A 14,073-nucleotide genomic window follows, 5' to 3' on the forward strand; every position below is an offset into this window, starting at 1 on the left:
TCTTTCTTGTTTCAAGAAATTAACAGAATGATAAAACTAGCAAGTCATAATCAGTAGTGACGTTTAGTGAACTTCAAGGATAAAGAGTATAATGATATCCACACAGAAGTACTCAGTGTGTGACGACAGTGGAACAACTCTACAAAGTTCTGAGAAAATGTAACTTAAGAATTTTATAGCCAGCCAGTTTGTTCTTCAAGTAAAGGCCACGGACTGACATTTTCATGTATTCAAGAACTCAGGAACTGTAGTATCCATTAGCCCTTCTTGACAGCCCACCCTATTTGGTAATGAATCTAGCAAACTGAAGGGTCAGTCACTAGAACCGTAGAATGGAGAAACTGATAAAAGGATTGGTAGTAAGTATTGGCATTCACTTAGTACCAAACTAAAAAATATTTGGGAAGTGGAGGTATGTCAGTGTGTTAAATTCCACATCTTTCATAGTAGGATGACAGCAGATACTGGCTTTAAAATTGATTCATGTATTATAAGCAAAATATGACTCTAAATGTTTTTGTAGTATATTATCTTTAGAAGGTTAAGAACTCGTATAATGATGAAACATTTACTCGAAGATCAGCATTCATATATTTAAGAAATGAATGTTGTATCTGTACTGTATGTCAGACTGTATTGTAGGCACTCGGGATACATCAGTGAACGAAACAGATGTCCGTGCCTTCCCCTCCTGGAGATTATATTCTAGCAGAGGTACACTGACATAAATAAGTGATATGGTATAAGTGATACCTTGTTGGGAGAAGAAAAGAGTATAAGGAGGATTTGGGGTTGCAAATGTGGCCAGGGTTTGCTAAGAAGGTGACATTTGAGCAGAGACTTGACACGTACAAATCTGAGTTTGGGAGATAGGACTAGAGTGGAGATGCAAAATTGGGAGTTGTTGGCATATAGGTGAAACTTAAGCTATAAAACAGTGACATTGCCAAAGGAGTGATTGTAAATAAACCAAGACCCAAGACTGAGTCCTGAGGTTTACGACATTAAGAGGCCAAGAGGAAGCCCCTGAAAAGGGTTGAGGAGGTATGGCCAGTGAAGGAGGAGGAAACCAGAGAGCTTGTGTCCTAGAAGCCAAGTGAGGAAAGTGAAGTAGAGTCAAATGAATGCAGAGAACGGGTGACCTTGATGAACACTTCTGGTCAAGTCATGGTCCCGACTGAAGTGAGTTTAGAGGATATGGAATAACAAGAATTGGAGAAATGGGATCCAGAGTTTTTGCTTTAAAGGGGGACAAAGAATAGTTTGTTTATATGCTGATGAAAGTGATCCAGCAGAAGGTGTGGGGGAGAGGGGGGCAGGCTTTAGCTAGGAATACAGGTGAGTTGTCTGTGGGAACATGCCGGGTTTAGTTCCGGGTAGGTGGGTAGATCTGTTAGTGGATCTTCCAGTTGTTTCAGTTCTCAGTGAAGTAAGGAGATCAACTGAGAGCAAGAATGGGGAGGTGAAATTAGAGATTTGAGGAGACAGACTTAGAAAACAGGAGGGAAGGTAGCAGGAGAGGTTCGCTTCAGGTTCAGGGTCATGAATTTAGAGTGAAACCAGCGTGCGTGCATGCATGGGAGAGTGCATGTGTGTTTCCGGTCAGATTTAGCTGCATAGGTGCTGGTGGAGAGGCGTAGAGGAAAATTGCAATTAGGCTAGATTGTGGTTCTGCCAAGCCACTATGATGAAATGAAAGGAAGGGGTAGGGCAAGGGATGGGAGAGCAAGGGAATGGATAGACCGTGGAATTAGATTTGTCTTGGTGTTGATTTCAAGTAAATTGTAATAATTTTTATTTAAAAATGCCATGTTAAAAGGGCGCCTGGGTGGCTCAGTCCCTTGAACCTCCGACTCTTGATTTCAACTGGGGTCATGATCCCAGGGTCGTGAGATTGAGCCCCATGTGGGGGTCTGCTCTGAGCATGGAGCCTGCTTGGGATATTCTCTCTCTCTCTCTCTCTCTCTCTCTCTCTCCCCCCCTCCCCCTCCCTACCTCCCCCCCACCCCCCTCTGCCCCTCTCCTCCACTTGGTCGTGTGCACGCTGTCTCCAAAATTTAATAAAAAAGGGCATATTACAGTATCCAATTTTCATTAAAATATCCGTTCGCTTTTCCTTTTATTTGTAAATATGCATAGGGAAATGTCTAAAGAATGATCTGTAAATTGATAATTCTAGGTGGTAGGATTTTTTTTTTTTTTAAGTAGGCTCCACACCCAGCGCAGAGCCCAACCTTACTACCCTGAGATGAAGATCTGAGCTGAGATCAAGAGTAGGGCACTTAACTGACGTGATCCACCCAGGTGCCCCACTAGGTGGTGGGATTTGGTCACATTTTTATTTCCTTTTAAGGTTGTATTTTTAAGTAATCTCTACACCCAGCGTGGGGCTTGAACTCAGAACCCCAAGATCAAGAGTCACATGCTCTTCCAACTGAGCCAGCTAGATGCCCCTATTTCCTTTTGTATTTTAAAAATACTTTTCTTAAATAGTAAGCTGTATAATTTCTACAAGAAATTATATATATAGCAAAGAGCAAGAAGCATAAAGGAATGGAAATAGAAAAATAACGTATTGTCTAAGTTCAGGGCACTTGAGGTTGTCTCGGGGCTCCTGGGGGAGATGAGACTGAAGGCAGAAGGCACTCTGCTTTGCTCAGAGGTCAGTGGCTAGACTGTGCAGTTTGTAATTTATTTGGTAGGAAATGGGGTACCATTGTAGGCTAGAGAGTAAGGGGACTGGATCTTCATTTTAGGGAAGCTAAGGGCTGTGTCTAGGGGGTTTTGGTAGGAAACATAGGAAGAGAGAGATCAAATGGTGAAGAGATCTTTTTTTCTTATGTTCATTTGTACAAAATGCAATTCTGCTGCAATCCAGTATCACAAGTTTTTCTATTTTGGCAAATATTGTAATGAAATTTGTCTAGAAACTTAGGTGAGAATGACAAAGCAATATTACCTATTTCGTAAGGTTTTTGTGAGGAGTAAATGGGACATTTTAAGGGCTTATCATCATGCTCGCCATGAGGTCCAGGGTCCATAAATGTTCCCGTTCTCCGTCACAATCACCATCCTTCCTTGCTATGTAGATTGTTTATCAGTTTAGTTTGGGGGATTTTTTTTTAATTAGATCAACATTCGTTTAACAGTTGACTTGAAGTAGTGTACGCCCCCACCCACCCCAGTAATTTTTCTTTTCCAGAAAGTACTGGGTTTCTGAAATCTTAACGAACTGTGTTTTTAGACACCATACTGTTTATTAACATTGCGCATAAACATCCTCGATTTTCGGTCTCTGAGAGATTTTACTGATGCTCCTTTGAGGCAGTATAAAATACTGCCTACATTTTGCTATAGTTTTGTTGTTACTAATGAGATTGTCACATGTTTCTCAGTTTTGAAGTTTAAAATGTCGGATGAGATGTAAAGATTATTCTTATGTAAGGCTTGAGGAAACTGTGATGCCAATTTTGCTTTAACAAAACTAGAAAAACTGCCAAGAAAATTTACTAACATAGTGATGGGAACTGGTTGGTGGGACTATTGGCGTTTCGTTTTGTTGTAATTCTAAATTTTATACAGTAAACATACATGTCTTAAAAGAATCAGAAGATGAAAATGAAGGTCTGGGTTCTAAAGATAGGCGCCTCTTCTCTCATCCCTCACTCATTAGTTCACTGACTTTGGGCAAGTCACATGCCATCTCCGAGTCTTTTTTTCTCTATCTGGAAAAGGTAAGAATCAAAATAACAGTACATACAAATGATGAGGAAATAGCAAAATGTCATGCCAATGGTAGTTATTATTAGAAGTAGTCTTAATTTCCAGAAATTATGCTCTTCTCTTTTGGCCTAGTTCCAAAGCTCTAGTTCTTCATTACCACATTAGAAGAAGGCACTTAGGCAGAAATCATACGTATGATGACTCAGTTTTATCAAAGGCACCTTTGTCTGGTTTTAGAAATGCATTTTTAATGGTAGCTCTAAAATCACAGGGAAAGTTTGAGTAGTTAACAGAACCATCGACGTGGGCCTTTTTTTTAACAAATCACTTCTGTAATATTTCATATTCAGAATAATTTCCTAAGTTCAGTTAGTGGGATAGATTCTCAAGGTGAAAATCTGAAGGTGAATTCTGCTTTTGTTTGATAATAGAATAGCTTTGCTTGGCTCAGGTGAGCCTGTATATTTCAAATGTGTTTTCCCACACATTTATGAAAGCAAACAGAAAGGTCTTTTACTTCGGATTATAGGTAAATTAAATACATGACATTTTGCAAGTTCCAAAATGATTAGATTTCTCAGTCATCAAACATCTTATCTTGTGAATACCAACAAACTAACCTGTACAAAACAGCTAGCCTGACCTTGTTTTTTGTAAACACAAGGACATTTGATTTTCCAGTACCTGTTAAAATCAGTTTTGACAGACGAAGGGCAAGCTTCGTTAACAGCATCAAAGGGTTCAGAGATGATTTCTCTGAAGATGTAACAGATTTACTCAGGACTCTCCTATGAGTTTGGTGAGATCTTCATCCTTCTAATGCTACCTCAGTTTGAAATTCCAAAGCTCCCTTTAAGAAAATAGCCTTGGCTCAGTCAGCTGGGTATGTCATAAAAATATTTAGCTTTGAAAAAGGGTAAATACATATCAGGCCAGAAATAAGGACTTAATGCCAAATCTTTCTCCCTACAAACCGTTTTTATAAAGCTTAGTCAAGATACTGGAATTTAGGTAGTTCTGTGCAGAGTTCAGGGAACCTTTCTTTGTTTTTGTGGTTTTGGTTTTGGGGGTTTTTTTGTTGCTGTTTTTTGTTTTTGTTTTTGTTTTTAGAGAGTGGTGGGCAGAGAGAGAGGATCCTAAGCAGGCCCCATGCCCAGTGCAGAGCCCTGCTCAGGGTTCCATCTCAGGACGGTGAGATCATGACCTGAGCCAAAATCAAGAGTCAGATGTTTAACCGACTGAGGCACCCAGGTGCCCCTCTTTATTTTTTTAAACCACGAAGAGCTTAACCAGCTGATCTCTTTGAACCTTCATATCGTGAAGCTTGTCCCGGATCAGCTCATTTTCTCAAACTTCTTAAGCTCTTCACCCAGTCTGCCATCTTCTCACTGATAACTGCAGCCCTTGCCTGCAGTTTCATATCCACAGTTGGAGCCATCAGCCTTGAACTCCTCCAGCTTCCGACACTGCAACCTTCCCTCTTAACGTACCTTCCCCCAAACGTACCGTTTGCATCCATGTTTACCATGTTTACCACCTCGAGTGGATAACATATTGCTCCCCCAGTCTAAGGGAAATTTCTTCATCTTTGCCTCCAGTTTCATCTTCCCTTTTTCCTCTAAGATCTTGATCCAGAAGTTTTACCATGTCCTCTGGCTTCAGCTTCTTGTTGTACTTGCTCCCACAGACTGAATATGCTTGGGTATTTTTATTAATTAAACAGAAAAGTCCTTGACCCTGCAACCCATTCTAGTTAGTGCCCCTTTGTTCTCCATTTTAGAATGAGACTTCTTGAAGAAATGCACACCTTCCACTTTAATCTGACCCCATCTAGCCTTCACTACACTGTTTTTCACCAGGAGCAGGAGTGACTTCCAGGTTGCTGTGGTCACTACAGACCTTCCTCCTTCAGTCGTGCGCACGCTGCGTTATTGCCATGGGCCTCACTAGGCTTCTTGGAATTTATAACTCCCTAGCTTCCTTTGTGATCTTCCACCAACCTCTCCGGCTTTCCCTTCTCAGATTCCTTTGTGAACTCTTCTGGTCCCTCCCTTAAACCGTGATGTTCCTCAGGATATCTTTGGCCCTCTCCGCTCACGCTGCAGGTCCTCAGCGTGTGATCTCAGGGCTAGTTGACACGGACTTGGTGGCTCCAAATCTGTGTCAGCCTTCAGCCTTTCAGACTCCCAATATTCAGCAACTGACCTCACACATCTCGTCGACTGAATCATTGGTTCATCAGTATTCTGAGCATCCACCATCACCAGACTCGGTCCTGAAAGACTGAATAATGAAACGGCAGGTTCTGCTCTGTCAGTCGGAGGGATGGGGGAAGATCCCTGATAGTGAATACAGTGAACTGCATACTCTGCGAGAAACAAGCAAAGGGTGTGCTGGGAATGTAAAAGGATAGGGGCAGGCACCAGCTTTGAGAGCTTTTAGGGATGTTACCTCTCGGACCTTAAATTAATTAATCATGCAGGAAGAGAGGTCCTTCTTGACGTTTCCTCCTCCAGTCACTCAGTCACCTAAATCAGAAACCCCTTAGTTATCCTTGGCTCCTCTGTCATGTTCAGTTTTGGGTCTTAAGTCCTGCCGTTTCAGTCCTGAGACGGGGCTCATGTCCAGCCCTCTTCCCCATCTGCTTCTGTCCTGATTCGAGGCCTCGTCATCCTTTGCCTGCCTTATTGCTATAGACTCACAAGTGGTATCCTTGCTTTGTCTTGATCCCTTTGCATCCACTTTTCTAAAGGCCAGCGCGGTGTAGGAAAAATGGTGCTGTGCCCTTGTCGCTGCTCTGCTTAAAAGTCTCTGATCAGAATCTCTAAATCTGCCCAAGTACCTGGCTTCACCCCTAGATTCTGATTCTGTAGTGCCGCTGGGCTGGGGCCTGTGTTTTTAAGTTCCCTAAGAGATACTGACATCTGACCCGATTGAGAAACCTCTGGCCTACCACTGTCAAGTCTCTGAGCTCCTCTGCCTAGTTGCACAAGGCCCTCCGTGACCCCAGCTTTGGCTTAGCAGACAGCCACATTTCCCACCGTGCCTGCGTGTCTACTTGTCTAGGGAAAATTATCCAGTTTCGTATGACTCATGTTAGAGATTGTATTCGTAAAAAAGACTTTTAAAAACGGTAACGTTTTATTTAAGTAATCTGCTATTGTTATTTGTAATGCATTCCCTGCGTTTTCAGTGGATGATGCTGGCAAAATAGAACACGATGGTTCCTCTGGAATGACCATGGATGCAGAGTCAGAAATCGATCCTTGTAAAGTGGATGGCACTTGCCCTGAAGTCATCAAGGTGTACATTTTTAAAGCCGACCCTGGAGAGGATGACTTAGGTAAGAGGAAAGTTTCAGCATAACCTGCATCCTGATCAGCCGCTTCAACCCGATGACTTTTGGGTGGTCTGGATTGAGAACCTTTGAAACCTATTCGGAAGATAACTTTTAAGCAAGGATTTCCATGTAGGGGGAGAAAAGTCTGTAAAATGCAGTAAGTCACCCGGATGGAAATGAAGTTTTCAGATAAATTCTTGGAGCTGTCGTCTTCCCTGATAGGTGGCACCGTAGACATTGTGGAGAGTGAACCTGAGAATGACCACGGAGTTGAATTACTTGATCAGAATAGCAGTATTCGTGTGCCAAGGGAAAAGATGGTTTATATGACTGTCAACGACTCTCAGCAAGAAGACGAAGATTTAAGTAAGTAGGTGCCCTTTTTGTGGGAGAAAAATTTTATGTTTCTGTAGCGCCCTCTTTAAATCTGGTCAGAATTTGAAGGAAACGAGTAGCGTTACTGTACAGATTATTATGCTGCCGTATCCCAGGGGCAGTATCCGCGACTCTACGTACGCTTCGAATGTTGCTTTAAAAACGGGTTAGGGTGAAAGCCAAGGAATGGAGGAGGGTTCATTCAGCAAGTATCTGTTGACTGCTCACGACTGTGTGGAAGCTGTGTTCTAGGTGTGTAACGTTTGGGCCTTTCTACCTGCCTCTTCACCGAATCTGAGTACAGACGTCTCCCCTGCCATCTCTGTAAACACGGTCACAAAGGTTTATATCACTTCCTATTCAGATGTTGCTGAAATCGCTGATGAAGTTTATATGGAGGTGATCGTGGGAGAGGAGGACGCTGCTGCCGCGGCGGCCGCCGCCGTGCACGAGCAGCAGATGGACGACAACGAAATCAAGACCTTCATGCCAATAGCGTGGGCGGCAGCTTACGGTAAGTCGCTCAGCAGCTCCTTGGACGCCGTTGGCTCGTGAACATGACTCCATGCCTGGAACGGTGCCTGTTGTCCTAGGGTTCCGAAATACGAAATACCAGTGCCCTGTAAGGGTTATTTAATTTGAACACAAGTAGAGGAAGATTATAAAGTCTACTTTTTGTCTTTATTTCTAACAGGAATTTCCCTCATGTGTTTATTACGTAGAAGGGAGTACTGCAAGAAGTGCACAGGCTTTCCAGCCGAAACTTTTCCTCTTGATTGTATCTGGCCCATGACTTTGCAATTTGGGGAGACGACAGGGGAGTCCATGGGGCACAATGCTGACCTGTGTTTTTTAGATCTGGAAGCTAGGCATTTCCTACCGTCTCACTATAATGAACGTGGTCATACAACCCATTACCTAGAATGGGGACTCTCTGTCATTCATGAGTATCATGGCTTACTTTTCATTGTTATAGTTAATAAAGAATCCCTAATTTTTTATAATTTATAATACTGTATAATTTTGTTTTTTAATGCGCATTGTTAGGTAATAATTCTGATGGAATTGAAACCCGGAATGGCACTGCAAGTGCCCTCTTGCACATAGATGAGTCTGCTGGGCTCGGCAGACTGGCTAAACAAAAACCAAAGAAAAGGAGAAGACCTGATTCCAGGCAGTACCAAACAGGTGAGGGCACATGAGTTCCACAGCGCAGCGTGCTTTGCGAGCTCTCAGATGAAACCCTAGCGTGTGTCCACGGAGGTGTTGTGATGGCATTCTAGCTGCTAGACCACATTGTAGCTTCTGTGTACTGAATTTGAAAATATAATTTTAAGAATTCAGTGATATTCATGAATGATTTCCTGGGATAAAAAGAAACAAGGAATGGATCGAACACGGATGGGAAAAAAATTCAAAACGTGGGTGATTTTTATGTGGAAATGAGAAGAAATCCCTCAAATATGTCGCAGGCATTAACTCTTTTAAAAACTCAATGACTACAAAGAATCTGATTCTGTTAGCATAAAGTAGGCATACTTTATAGAGCAGGAGGACGGGTACTCGAGTTCATGTGACCTATTCCTGTCTATTTGTGTATGGCAATTTGCATATGAAATTTCTCATAGGTGGGTTTAAGCTCTACTGTAAGTTGACACAAAATTACGTTTTTTGGAATCGGCAAAGCAGGAACTGTGATTACGACACTTTATTTTTCAAAATAATTTTCTACCGACTGGTATAGCTTCAATCGTTAGTTGGTAGGAGTCACCTATTTATTGATTGATTTTTCAAACTGGAGGGACTGAGGTTGGTACAGTCAGACTGAATGAAGTTTTCAGACCAGGGTTCTCTTTATGACCAGGTTGCTGTCTCTCTTACATTGAAAACTGGCAGAAGGAATGTTAAGAAGCAAATAGCTTAACGTAGGAACACTTGCTTAATGATGTTCAGAACGCACACTTTGAATGCTTGAAGAAACCAAAACAGAACTTGGTTTGATCACTCATGTTCCTTTCTTTTCCTTTCTTAGCAATAATTATTGGCCCTGATGGACATCCCTTGACTGTCTATCCCTGCATGATTTGTGGGAAAAAATTTAAGTCCAGAGGTTTTTTGAAAAGGCACATGAAAAACCATCCCGAACACCTTACCAAGAAGAAGTACCGCTGTACTGACTGTGATTACACTACCAACAAGAAGATAAGTTTACACAACCACCTGGAGAGCCACAAGCTGACCAGCAAGGCCGAGAAGGCCATCGAATGCGATGAGTGTGGGAAGCATTTCTCTCACGCTGGGGCTTTGTTTACTCACAAAATGGTGCATAAGGAGAAAGGAGCCAACAAAATGCACAAGTGTAAATTCTGTGAATACGAGACAGCTGAACAAGGCTTATTGAATCGCCACCTTTTGGCGGTCCACAGCAAGAACTTTCCTCATATTTGTGTGGAGTGCGGTAAAGGTTTTCGTCACCCGTCAGAGCTCAAGAAGCACATGCGAATCCATACTGGGGAGAAGCCGTACCAGTGCCAGTACTGCGAGTATAGGTCTGCAGACTCTTCTAACTTGAAAACGCATGTAAAAACTAAGCATAGTAAAGAGATGCCATTCAAGTGTGACATCTGTCTTCTGACTTTCTCAGATACCAAAGAGGTGCAGCAACATGCTCTTATCCACCAAGAAAGCAAAACACACCAGTGTTTGCACTGTGACCACAAGAGTTCGAACTCGAGCGACTTGAAACGACACATAATTTCAGTCCATACGAAGGACTACCCCCACAAGTGTGACATGTGTGATAAAGGCTTTCACAGGCCTTCTGAACTCAAGAAACACGTGGCTGCCCACAAGGGTAAAAAAATGCACCAGTGTAGACATTGTGACTTTAAGATTGCAGATCCGTTTGTTCTAAGTCGCCATATTCTCTCAGTTCACACAAAAGATCTTCCGTTTCGGTGTAAGAGATGTAGAAAGGGATTTAGGCAACAGAACGAGCTTAAAAAGCATATGAAGACACACAGTGGCAGGAAAGTGTACCAGTGTGAGTACTGTGAGTATAGCACTACAGACGCCTCGGGCTTTAAACGGCACGTTATCTCCATTCATACGAAAGACTATCCTCACCGTTGTGAGTACTGCAAGAAGGGGTTCCGACGACCTTCAGAAAAGAACCAGCACATAATGCGACATCATAAGGAGGTTGGCCTGCCCTGATAGTCCTTCTACAGACATTTATGGAGATGTTGGCCTTGAAGCAGAAATCTCATTTTAAAGCCAGTCAGTCTCGTTCACATACAATACTGTATATTGATTTATGCTGTGTACAAATAGAATTATTGCTTCTAGTTGAGTTTTGTTGTTTTTTTGTTTTTGTTTTTTTTTTTTACATTTTGTTTAATAGTGTGTTCTGAATTCTATTCAGTTTGTTTAATAAATGGGGGAAAGCAGCAACAAATAAGTTGCTTTTAATAAAGTAATCCTTGATGCTATACTGGATTTTTCTATCTTACAAGTTTTATATTTATTTAAATATTTACCTTGCTTACCTTGATGGTACTCTTCTAAGACCATTTAACTTAAAGTTAAGGTAACTTTAGATTGGTAACTCTGAAAGTATTCGTGTTGACTCATTTTTTTTTTTTTTCCCCATGAATTTCTCACAATAAAATTGTCAGAGACATCTACTAACATAAACGGGAGATTTTACAGTCAGGTCTAATTATCCTAACATGGAAGTCCTTGACTTGTCTTGCTTGCTCTTCTCAGACCACATGACAGTGAAAGTTTCCATTTGAGCTTTTGCCACCCGGGCATCGCTGAGGAAAGAACAGTGGCTGGGTTCGTCTTTACTTTTCATTTCGTTGAGCAGACAAGCTGTACTTTTTGCAGGGAGGGGGGGTTGGGGTGGGGGGCTTTCTTTGGTGTATTTACATCTTTTGTCAGCATAGCAGACTTCTAGAAACCTTCCTTGACAAATTTTGCTTGGTCATGTTGTATTTTGATTATTCCGTCTGTGCTGCTTTGTCTCGGAATGGTTGTGTGTTACAAATGAGATTATCGAGGACTGCATTTTGGAATCTCCTTGAGGTAATTCGTGGCTCGTAGGATCTTTTGCGACTTTATATATGTAAATGTACCCTGAATTATATATATGCACATATATAGAGAACATGTATCTGTGTGTATTGCTTATTTTACATATTTATACACACAACCCCAGTAGTAGTTGTTTAAGATCTATAATGAAAAGTATTAAATTTACAATAACACGAAAGATGCAGGGATGCATGAGAGAGCATTTTGTAAATCATGCTCTTCAGAGAGACTACTCAGGTGAAGAACTAGAAGGAAAATAAGGACACTAGTATTTTTAAAGAGTTAAAGGTATTTTCTTTTAAATATCTTTGGTAATTGAAAAATAGACGTTACGATGTTTCTAGATAGAATGTTTTCATACAACTTCAGCTCCATGCCTTTATATTTTTCTGAAAAGCTAATGAGCATCCAAGCAGAACTCCCTCCGTTCTCTCAGAGAAACTCTTGAGGGAACTCTGTGTCTGTCACCCAGTGAAGGGGGATTAAGGAAGCCACAGCTCCGTGTCCCAGAGATCGGGTGCTAATGATGACTTCCGCTTGGCAGGTCCAGCCTGCTCTGTTATGTCTTAGTTACAGTTAGCAAACTTTAAAAACCTGAACACCCAAATTGGCTTTGGTTAGAAGATAAAGGTGTGTTTAAGTGCATGAGGAAAATCTGAGGCCTTATTTGGAACATCCCCAAGTCTTTCACGGTTTTGTTTTTCTTTGAGAGTTGGTATTTTTTATACAGTTCTGAATCAGTTCAGAAACGCATACACTGAAGTCAGTTACTTAGAATTGGATCATGCGAAGATGGGTCTTGGAAAATGGAGAACAGTTTTTGGGGTCCTTTAGATGGGATGTCAGCATGTGAGTATCCGGCACGTTGTAGGAGATTTAGTAAGGACTTTTCTTCCCACCTGATAGCTGCCTTGCCACTTCATGATGGTGCTCCTTCCCCTTTGTGCTGTTCGGGTTTAACCTTTCATCTTTCTCTTTGCCATTGATACTTGTATTCAAGAATTCTATTTATAGGGTTAGAAATCTAAATATTTGGTGTTTGGCAAGCCTCTGAAGTGCTAGATTGATTTCATCCACTTGGAAATCAAGTGCTTTAGGCTGGTATGAACTCCAGCCTGAATGCCAGTTAAAGCCAAGGCATGGGCCTATCCCAGCGGGAGCTCCTGTGCTCTCTTGGCCCCATAAACATTCTTTTTTTTTTTTTTTTTTTTTTTTTTAAGCGTAACTTACAATTGTGTGATTCATTGCCCTGCAGTACTATTCTTGAAAGCTCTGTCTGTTTTTTTGTGAGAACCTTTAAAATCTCCCTTAATTTCTTTTTCCCAGAAGTCATGTAAAAGAAAACACTTAAGTGAAAGTGGAAAGTTATTAACTTTAAAACATGCTGTAAAATTAGTACAGAAAATATAAAGAATTGGTCATTTAACTATATTTTTTTAAATAAACTGAAAGATAAAGAACACAACACTGTACACACTTTATATTTCTCTTACATAGTCTGGAATCATACACAGCTATTTTCTTTTTAAAGCACAATATTGAAACCTTTAAAAGGTATTTAAGGGTTTGGTCAAGTGAATATGATAAGATGTATTTGTCTGTATAAAGAGAAAATGAACTTGTAGTCACTGTTATGTACTGACATTAGTTACAACCTAGTTTTAATTCTTAAAACAATTTTGATTAGCAAAGCTAAAAAAAATGGATGTTTCAGTTAAATGTTTTAAAGAGGTACAGATTTTTACAAGGACATAATATAAGTTATTGTTCTGTAGAAATATCCTATTAAATATTGTATGTCCCTCCCTCTGTACACTTTGTAAAAAAAGTAAAATACATAAAAAGAAAATCATATAGGGATGTGTGACATTATTGTAATTGTGTACTTGAGAATAACGTGCAAAAATAAAAATCAGAATATTTTCCTGTTAATGGATGTTTAGTCTATTTGATACCAGTACTAAGTTAATGCTTTTTCTTAAGGAAAAAAATGTACAGTTTTTGTAAACCTAATAAACATCAAAAGCAGTGGATTATTTTCATTTCCCCATTTCTTAATTCCTTCCTACGTAACAGTGGAATGCAAAATGCTTGATTGCTTTGAATTTTGTGACTCAGTGCAAATACTCATACTAGTTGAGCCCTGCGAATTTGCAAGTCATATGGCAGAGAACTTAAGAGGTGATTGGTGAGTCCTTTGATGAGCATGTCCTTGAAGTTCTTTTTTTTTTTTTTCTTTTATTTTCATGAGGGATTTGTTTTATTAGCATTCTCCGGTTCCCCTGACGTGAATTTGCCCTGCATAAAGTTGTTTTTGAGAGCACTTAAAGTTCATTGCAGCATCAACCCACAGCACATTTAATCCCTGGGTGTTGTCCTCACCTCCACAGCAGAGAAGCCCTGCTCTCGAGTGACACCTTTGTGCCAAGTTTGGAGTGCTTTAGTTAGTAGACGCTAAGGTACTAGAGAACGGCCACTGTCATGTGAAAATCAGATGTTAGGTAAAAGCTACCAGGAGTTCAAAGAGAGTAACAGAT

At 40.8% G+C, this 14,073-nt stretch overlaps 1 protein-coding gene across 7 annotated transcripts in view; it reads left to right on the plus strand.

The window, feature by feature from the left end:
• ZFX (zinc finger protein X-linked) overlaps positions 1-13,569 on the plus strand; it is a 55,095-nt gene extending 41,526 nt beyond the window's left edge. For 6 of the 7 annotated variants that reach the window (XM_027054672.2, XM_027054671.2, XM_027054675.2 and 3 more), the window contains exons 4-8: positions 6,917-7,066; positions 7,286-7,429; positions 7,803-7,952; positions 8,486-8,626; positions 9,471-13,569. In XM_027054672.2, the coding sequence (XP_026910473.1) occupies positions 6,917-7,066; positions 7,286-7,429; positions 7,803-7,952; positions 8,486-8,626; positions 9,471-10,654 (1,769 nt within the window). In that variant the 3' untranslated portion in view covers positions 10,655-13,569. The remainder of the gene's footprint in view (positions 1-6,916; positions 7,067-7,285; positions 7,430-7,802; positions 7,953-8,485; positions 8,627-9,470) is intronic. The other variant, XM_027054678.2, reaches the window with a different exon arrangement.
• The last annotated feature ends 504 nt before the right edge of the window (positions 13,570-14,073 follow it).

Source organism: Acinonyx jubatus, chromosome X, assembly GCF_027475565.1.
Source record: "Acinonyx jubatus isolate Ajub_Pintada_27869175 chromosome X, VMU_Ajub_asm_v1.0, whole genome shotgun sequence".
NCBI classification, from domain to species: domain Eukaryota; kingdom Metazoa; phylum Chordata; class Mammalia; order Carnivora; family Felidae; genus Acinonyx; species Acinonyx jubatus.